This window comes from Garra rufa, chromosome 20 (assembly GCF_049309525.1).
Source record: "Garra rufa chromosome 20, GarRuf1.0, whole genome shotgun sequence".
NCBI lineage: Eukaryota > Metazoa > Chordata > Actinopteri > Cypriniformes > Cyprinidae > Garra > Garra rufa.
The window spans coordinates 12,803,162-12,812,649 of NC_133380.1; the positions used below are offsets into that span (position 1 = coordinate 12,803,162).

Genomic DNA, 9,488 nt, shown 5'->3' on the forward strand with positions numbered 1-9,488 from the left:
TTCATGGAACATGATCTTTACTTAATATTCAATAATTTGATCATTTTGATCCAAACAATGTATTGTTGGCTATTGCTAAAGATATACCTGTGCAACTTATGGTTTTGTGGTCCAGGGTCACATATGTCTGAAAATACTAAATTCATTGGTAAGCCATTAAGGAATCGGCACACTTTTTTACTAATTTTCCTACTCCCTTTTTTGCTGGAAAAAGGATGGATTTCTCCAAAATAAACACCCGAGGGGTGAGACTTTTTGACAAGTGAAATTGTGTCTGTAGATATTTCTGCAACCTTCTGTAGACGTGGATTCTGTACGGGCCCTACCCATTGGCCATTATTATATGAACTCTGGTAAAATAATTTGGTATTCCCCCGCCCCCCCCTGAATTCTAAAGTGTTTTGTTTTCTTTTTCCACAGACTCTGTAGTACTGGGCTTTACGATATGGCTCAGATGCTGCAGATGGCGATTCCCAACTTTGGCAACAATGTCTTGGAGTGTCTTAATGAACAGAGACTTCAGGGTCTATACTGTGATGTGTCAGTGGTGGTAAAGGGTCACACATTTAAAGCCCACCGGGCAGTGCTGGCTGCCAGCAGCTCCTACTTTCGAGATTTGTTCAACTCTGGAAGTAAGAGCTCAGTTGTGGAGTTACCACCAGCGGTCCAGCCTCAGAGCTTCCAGCAGATCCTTTCCTTCTGTTACACTGGGCGACTTAGCATGAACTTGGGTGATCAGTTTCTCTTAATGTACACCGCAGGATTCCTGCAGATTCAGCAGATTATGGAAAAAGGCACAGAGTTCTTCCTAAAGGTCAGTTCACCAAGTTGTGACTCACAGGGTCTTCACGCAGAAGAAACCCCACCCTCAGAACCCCAGAGTCCCGTTGCTCAGACTGGGAGTGGTACTGTAGGAGGCAATGCGGTTGCCACTGCAACAGCTCGACCTGCTTCCTGCCTAACGCCCCTTCCATTGGTGTCAAGGGTGAAGACAGAGCATCAACCTCAGGCCCAGCAGCCCCAACAAGAAGCATCATCATATTCAGTAGTTTGCACTCCAGTTGCCAAGCGTCTTTGGGAGGGAGGTAGCCGTGAAGGTGGTGGAGGATCAGGAGGAGGGGGAGGTATGAGGAAAGCAGCCCGCTATTCACAGGAGGTGGCACGGGGAACAGGAGGTGCACCGCCTCAAAGTGCAGCCTTGTTGGGTGGAAGTGGTACCACTAATAGCAACAGCAACAACAATAACAACAACAGCAGTAGCACTCCGGAAGGCACCAGCCCAGGAACCCCCAGCATGTACACCAGTGACTCACCAATCTCTTACCACGATGATGAGGAAGAAGAGGAAATCACTGAAGAAACGACAGAAGAACAGTACAGACAGATCTGCAATATGTACACCATGTACAGCATGTTGAATGTAGGGGCAACAGGTAAGAAAAGTTCAGCTGAAATTTGATTTCATTGATGTGTTACTAATTACAATACGGTGTTAGTGTCAGGTAATAAATTTAATTTTCCCCAAAAAGTAAGAATGAAAAAATAAACACCAGATCTGTAATACGTACAGCCTGTTAAATGTAGAATCAACAGGTAAGAAAAAGTTCAACTAAAATTTGATTTTAATGATGGGTTGCTAATACGTCTCAATTAAATGTATTACCTGACACTAACACCCATATTGTGAAAAGAGACTACAATATGTAGTGAAATTATGGGAAACAAATTGGGCTACAAATCGAGCCCTGAGGCACTCCATCAATAGGATTATTAAAAAGTTTTCATAAAGACATCAAACCAAAGAAAATACAGCATTTGCTTAAAGGAACACTCCACTTTTTTTGGAAATAGGCTCATTCTTCAACTCCCCCCGAGTTAATAAGTTGAGTTTTACCGTTTTGAAATCCATTCAGCCGTTCTCCTGTTCTGGCAATTTCACTTTTCGCATAGCTTAGCATAGATCATTAAATCCTATTAGACCAATAGCATCACGTTCAAAAATGACCAACGAGTTTTTTGCTGCCGTAACATGGCCGTAACTTCCTTGACTATTACGCCGGAATGGAGGTGTAGTTCCTAATCTTATCAGCCTAGAAACTCGCAGCTTTGCATTTCCACCGGTCTTAGTACACGATATAACTACAAAAGAGTCAAGTTTTAAATACAACAAATATCGAAACTCGTTGGTCATTTTTGAACGCGATGCTATTGGTCTAATAGGATTCAATAATCTATGCTAAGCTATGCTAAAAGTGATATCGCCAGAACAGGAGAACGGCTGAATGGATTTCAAAACGGTAAAAATCAACTTATTAACTCAGGGGGGAGTTGGAGAATGTTAATTATTTTACCCAAATAAGAAGGATCATACAAAATAGATGTTATTTTTTATTTAGTACTGACCTGAATAAGATATTTTGCATTAAAGACGTTTACATATAGTCCACAAGATAAATTAATAGTTGAATTTATAAAAATGACCCTGTTCAAAAGTTTACATACTTGCTTCTTAATACTGTGTTGTTACCTGAATGATTAACAGCTGTGTATTATTATTTTATTTTTTTTGTGATGAGTCCTTTGTTTGTCCTGAACAGTCAAACTGCCCTCTGTTCTTCAGAATAATCCTTCAGGTCCCACAAATTCTGTTTTTTAGCGTTTTTGTGTATTTGAACTCTTTCCATCAATGACTGTATGATTTTTGAGATCCATCTTTTCACAACTGAGGGACTCAATATGCAACTATAACAAAAGGTTCAAATGCTCACTGATGCTTAAGAAGGAAACACAATACATTATGAGCCAGGGGTGTTCAGATTTATTTATTCATCTTTTTAGTTATTTATCTGCAGCTTTATAGGCAGCCAATATATTGTTTCTTTTTTATTTAAAATCTCTCCCCCACTGTAATCTTGGTTCAGCCAGCGAACGAGTGGAATCACTACCAGACCACCTCACAGTTGAATCAAGGGGAAGAGGAGTTCGAGTGAGGCAAGATCTGGCCTCTCTTCCCAACGAGCTCATTGCACAGATCGGAAACCGCTGTCATCCTAAACTCTATGAAGAAGGTGACCCTGCTGAGAAACTGGAGCTAGTAACCGGCACCAGTGTTTTTATTTCACGTGCTCAGCTGATGAACTGCCACGTTAGTGCGGGCACACGCCACAAAGTGTTGCTCAGGCGGCTCCTTGCTGCCTTTTTTGACCGGTGAGTGAAGTTTTTGACCTTTATTCAGCAGGAAATAAACAAAAAACATTTTTACTAAAGGAATGGTTCACACAAAGATAAAAATTCTGTCATAATTTTCTTGATTTTATTACTTGCTTTTGCCAGAGTCGAGATGTTTAGCATAATCCCAAGTTGCTCTTTTTCATACAGTGAAAGGAGAAGTTCACTTCCAGAAAAAAAACGTACAGATAATGTACTCGCCTCCTGTCATCCAAGTTGTTAATGTCTTCCTTTCTTTAGTTGTAAAGAACTTTTTTGAGAAAAACATTTCAGGATTTTTCTCTTTATAGTGGACTTCTATGGTGCCCTGAGATTGAACTTCCAAAATGTGGTTTAAATGTGGCTTCAAATGATCCCAAATGCTGTTGTAAACGATCCCAGTCAAGGAAGAAGGGTCTTATGTAGCGAAACTATTTATTTATTTATTTATTTATTTTTATTTACACTTTATATACTTTTTTAACCGTAAACTCTGACTTTAAATCATCAAAAAAATAAAAATAAAAAATAACCGATTGTTTCACTAGATACGACCTTTCCACAGCTAGGATCGTTTACAACGGCATTTGGGATCGTTTGAAGCCGCATTTAAACTGCATTTTGAAAGTTCAAACTCGGGGGCACCATAGAAGTCCACTATATATAGAAAAATCCTGAAATATTTTCCTCAAAGAACATAATTTCTTTATGACTGAAGAAAGGAAGACAAGAACACCTTGGGTGACTACATTATCTGTAAATTTTCGTTCTGGACGGGAACTTCGCCTTTAATTGTCATACTGGTTTGGATTGATATAGAGTAAATGATGCCAAAATTAAAATTTTTGGACTGAAATAGCTCTTTCAAGCAAAAAATTTCAATTGACCAAAAATGACCAATTACTGTAGGGTTCTTGGTTTGGAATCCCAATTGCTCTTGCAGTTTACAGATCAGATTTTTATGTGTTCCTTATAAAGTGTGTCATCCGTCTGTATTTTTCCTGTAGAAGCACTCTTGCAAACAGCTGTGGGACAGGCATTCGGTCCTCCACAAATGACCCCAACCGCAAGCCACTCGACAGCCGGGTTCTCCATGCTGTTAAGTGTAAGTAGCGGTAAAAGCAGTAAAAGTGTTTAAGCATTATTCAAAATAGCTTTGTGTAATAACTATTGATTGTGAAATGTTTTTTTTTGTCTTCTAGTTTACTGCCAGAACTTTGCTCCTAGTTTCAAAGAGAGCGAAATGAACGCGATCGCTGCAGACATGTGCACTAACGCACGGCGCGTGGTGCGCAAGAGCTGGATTCCGAAACTGAAGCTTCTGATTGCAGAAAGCGATGCTTATGCCAACTTTCTTCCAGACGCTGCCAAAATGGAGTCTGACGGCTTGGCCGTGGAGCATGCTTTTGAAACAGGATCCCTAGAAGGTGGCACAGCCTCTGAATCTGGCCAGTCTTCTACAGATGCCCTGCAAGGTGTGAGCGGGGACGGTAACGGCTTGTTTTAGTGAGTAACACTACCATGGTTCAGCTATTCTATCCTCTTCCACTCCTCCATCGTATCCCAGTCTCACCTTGGGTGTTGATCTGGGAGCCATGAAGTGTAACTTTATGAAGACTGTTGTTGATTTCCACTTCAGAAGCTGATAGTTTTTATTTCCTTGTAGATTTCATTGATTGTACCTTGAGGCCCTCCTTGTCATACTGCAGAGCAGAAACACATTCCTGAAAAGGAGGGACCTCTAGGGACATTTGGGGTGAGCTGAAGGGGAAATGGCGTCTGGAAGCTCTTATCCAGTTTGAAAACACTGTCACAATTCTGAATGTATCTTTTTGGGGAATCCAGAAAGTTAATGTTGCTGGACGTAAGATTGTATTCATCTGTTAATATTTAGTGGCTGTTTATGTGCTTTCTGGACCCTATTTCCTCCGCACGAACACCCCTAGACACCTTTAATCTTTTTTTTTTTTCTTTTAAATTAGATTTTCTTTATATTTGAACAACATTTGTAATTTTTTGCCAACTATTCCACTTTTTGTCTTGCCAAGTATCCCAAGAGAAGCAGTGTGTCATATGATTGTGAGCAATTGTGTTTGAAGTTTTGCTGTTTTGAAACTACTGTTGAGTTTTGATCGAGAGTTTGTGCAAGATTCTCACCTTTTGAATGAATGAGTAGTGAATTGTCCACATGTTTTTGCATTAGCAAAATCCGAAATCTATTTGAATCATTTTATTTTGGTATATTACCAAGGCTTAATATTGTCACTTTGGTTTAGTTTAATTAAATCACCACAAGTTTTTACAGTCAAAGCAAATCCCAAAACAATCTCACAAGCTTAGGAATCATTAAGGCCTTTTAAATTTGTCTTTGTTCTTAGTAGTTTTGTATAGACGACACATAGGACTGGCGTCTGTGTGCTGTGTAAATGAGTGTGTATGGAGGCTGCAGATGGTAGTTTTTGATGTGCCGTATCTCACAGCTGACTGCTTCATGCACCGATCGCACAAGCGTGGTGCATGCTGCCGCATGGCGCATTCTGACATGCTACACCTCAGCGCCTCTGACAGAGATGCACTAAACGCTCTGATGAGTGCAGTATTAGAGATTGGCACTGAACGGGCATCAGTGCCCCAGCTACGGTGGTTCAAAACCACTGAAGACCACTCTGAGAGTGGGAGCTGTTTTGTAGTCTGTTTTTTTTTTAATGCAGATTTGAAAAGTCAGTTTTTAAGTGTCCTGTGATGGTTTTCAGGTTTCAGAAAGAATATTTTGAAGTCTTTAATGCCAGTGAAGAGCTGTTTTAGAGATGAAAGAAAGTGACCAAGTCCTTTAAAGTATAGTTGCACTCTTAAAATATTTAAGGATGTTAAAATTAGATTCCCAAAGTATGACCTGCATCTTAAGGTCCTTATGCACACTTATTTCATGAAATGTGGACGGTATTGTTTGAATTTGATTATGGCTGAAGAAGGGCTGTGATTGGACAAGACCGTTTCAGTCCAAAAGCATACAATTTTTAACCTAAAAAGTAAATTATTTACTCACAACCCTGTTATTTATGGGTTTTAACTGTTTACATTTTATTTTTCCTTTTTTTAATCTTTAAAATTCTTAAAGATAGTTCACCAAAAATGAAAATTCTGTCATTATCTACTCACCCATCCGTCCCATCCAAACCTGTATGACTTTCTTTATTTTGTGAAACACAAAAGAAGATATTTTGAAAATTGGCCCCTAGTAAAAAAGTAATAAATTAAAAATGCATTTATTTTATACTAAGTATAATTCAAGTCTGTTAACATAATTACTGACATATCGCTCGAGACTTACTGATATAAAAATTGTAATTAAACTTTATTTGGAGTACTACTTGTGCACAATACGTATTTCTTAATATTAAGCCTAAAATATGTTCTAATGTCACTATTAATGAGGATTGTATGATCTTTAAATGTTATCATTTTTAAATGCAAAATAGTTTAAGTGTACCTAAAGTATACTTTCAATAGTTCTGCTTTAGCACAATCAAATTTAGTGTATCAAACCAGTGTACCAAACCAATTTGATATTTTGAAGAATGTTGGTACCAAACCAGTTTGATGTTTTGAAGAATATTAGTACCAAACCAATTTTAATTTTGAAGAATGTTGATACTAAACCAATGTAAAATTTTAAGGAATGTCGGAACCAGTTTGGTATTTTGAAGAATCTTGAAACTAAACCAATTTGATATTTTAAAGAATGTTGGTACTAAACCTATTTAAAATTTTGAAGAATTTTGGTACCAAACAATTTGATATTTTGAAGAATGCTGTTACCAAACTAATTTAAAATTTTGAAGAATGTTGGTACCAAACCAATTTGAGATTTTATAGATTGTTGGTACCAAACAATTTGATGTTTTGAAGAACGTTGGTACCAAACCAGTTAAAAATTTTGAATAATGTTGGTACCAAACCAATTTGACAGTTGAGGAAAATTGGTACCAAATCAGCTTGATATTTTGAAGAATGTTGGAACCAAACCAACTTGGCCACTGTCCTCTATTGTATGGAGGAAAAGTTTTGGGTGAACTATCCATTTAAAAAAAAAAAAAATCCATAAAATGAAATTAGTAAAACTCTTACTTATCCATTTTATGGGGGGAGGGGGTTGGTTATTTTTCTTTAAAAATGGCAGCTTAAGCCTGTCAATACACTGCATCGGGCCAGGGGACAGAAGACTTTTAGCCCTCAGCTACGTGGTACGATCCTAAGAGACTGCAGCAAGTCTTAATCATAGTACGATAGGATGAGAAATAGATATTTGCACAGAAATCTGAACTGGACTGTTCAGCACTGCCTTAAAGAGTGGAAGTTCATGCTTTGGAGTCTTACACAGCAAGTCTGTGACAGAGAAGTGAAAGAAATTGTTGGAAGGGGAGGGTGCAGAATGCCTGAATGATCCTGTATGCATGCATGCATGCGTGCTGGTGTGCTCCGCTACTTTTTCCTCCGAGTTTGAGTCTCTTTTTTCATTTCCATTTTTGGAGACACACGTGCTTAATATCTGTGCATTCATGTGAGGAGGCTGACAGGAAAGCGAGAGCGGGCGCCAAAGGCATGCTTTTTTTATGTGTGTGCATTTGTTTATGTGTACGTGCTCCAATGTAAGTCTGGTTTTTGCGTGCCAAATTCACGTCTGAGAGAGGGTGCGTGGGTGGTGTTGGTGTATGACTGTGGAATATGTGCATTGTGTGTGTGTGTGTGTGTGTGTGTGTGTGTGTGTGTGTGTGTGTGTGTGTGTGTGTGTGTGTGTGTGTGTGTGTGTGTGTGTGTGTGTGTGTGTGTGTGTGTGTGTGTGTGTGTGTGTGTGTGTGTGTGTGTGTGTGTGTGTGTGTGTGTGTGTGTGTGTGTGTGTGTGTGTGTGTGTGTGTGTGTGTGTGTGTGTGTGTGTGTGTGTGTGTGTGTGTGTGTCATTCCATTGTCCAAAACGCAGACAAGTGTGAAAAATAGGTTTATGGTGACTGCATAAATATGGATTTGTGTTGGACTGTTCCTCATTGCACCTTTTCAATTACAACAAAAGCGAAAAAAAGTCAACGTTACTTCATCTATTTAGAATGTACAAACTTGACAAGACCTTTTTTTTTTTTTTTTTTTTTTATTATCATGCTGGACACACAGAGAGGGACCAGGAGGTTTTTTAGATATTTTTTTTTTTTTTTTTGGAAGCAGCCAGCATGCTTGTCCATGAGGGCTGGATTTGTGATGTTTTCAACTGATGAATCACTTCTTAACATGTTCTGCTCAGTGGTGCATTGGTGAGATTGGCTACACAATGTGTGCTGAACTCAATGAACTGTAGTGGAATTACCCCGTGTAGAGTTTCAAACCCCTGACCCGCACACTGGGTTCATGGTCTTGCGTGTAAGATCCTCTAATTTACCAAATTAAACATAATGTATTTTTAGTTAGAACAGAGCCAGTGGAACTGAACAAATGAGGTTGGACTTTGAGACAATGAAAACCACAAAAAAAGAAAAGGAAAATGCATGGCAAACTATATATCTTTGGTTTTTATTAGCTATGATTTTTTTTGTTTACTGTAGAATAGTGCTTGGCTATTGAGATGCTACTAACTGTTAACATAGAATGTAGAATTGCCAAGCGTTTTTGTAAAGGAACATCATGACATTTACAGTAGCTAGGAGCAAGAGAAACGCTATATTTTTGCTTTGTACATGACTGAAGTGCTGGGAAAGGGATGAGGGCAGCTGAAACTAGCTATAACGAGGGTATGTACTGTGTTAAAATGTCATTTTTAAAGCGTGGATGAGTTTAAAGCAGCTTAGATGTAGGGAATTGGGTCTGTATGCACTGCAAGCTATATTATTACTTCTTTCTGTCTTAAAAATCGTTTTTGTTACCGAGTTCGCTGTTGAAGAATGAACGGCTCATGGATGAGCGCCTCCTAGTGTCGGATTTGATAAATGCTGACGGTAGAAAAGGAAACTGCCATGCAGTTACATCTTCTGACCTTTAAGGGACAGCAAACATCTTTAGTATAATAAGCCCTTGCCAAAAGTAAATGTACATAACTGTTTAAAATGTCTTTGAACTGCCAGATTTACAGAAATGTTTTGCTTTTAATCAGACCTAGAAAATCAGTGTGACGATCAAAACATTTTATACTTAATATGCCACTTTATTAACAAAGAACCAAAATGGGATTTGCGAATAGCTATCAGAATTTAACGTGACTTAAGATATTTATGAATTGTTACCCTCTACTTTTTTTA

The 9,488-nt window shown here is 38.6% G+C and overlaps 1 protein-coding gene across 1 annotated transcript; it reads left to right on the forward strand.

Annotated features, from left to right (window-relative positions):
• Positions 1-427: 427 nt before the first annotated feature.
• nacc1b (nucleus accumbens associated 1, BEN and BTB (POZ) domain containing b) lies at positions 428-4,714 on the forward strand. The gene is made up of 4 exons (XM_073826306.1): positions 428-1,433; positions 2,922-3,207; positions 4,215-4,312; positions 4,410-4,714. Exons 1-4 carry the CDS (start codon positions 446-448, stop codon positions 4,712-4,714), a joined length of 1,677 nt encoding a protein of 558 aa, XP_073682407.1. The 5' UTR covers positions 428-445.
• Positions 4,715-9,488: the final 4,774 nt, after the last annotated feature.

What these genes read in the sequence shown, in the direction of transcription:
- nacc1b (XM_073826306.1), top strand. Translation starts at nt 446, where the DNA reads ATGGCTCAGATGCTGCAGATGGCGATTCCCAACTTTGGCAACAATGTC. An exon ending in GTTGAATGTAGGGGCAACAG is followed by an intron (nt 1,434 to 2,921) that starts GTAAGAAAAGTT and finishes ATCTTGGTTCAG; the next exon opens with CCAGCGAACGAGTGGAATCA. An exon ending in CTTGCTGCCTTTTTTGACCG is followed by an intron (nt 3,208 to 4,214) that starts GTGAGTGAAGTT and finishes TTTTTCCTGTAG; the next exon opens with AAGCACTCTTGCAAACAGCT.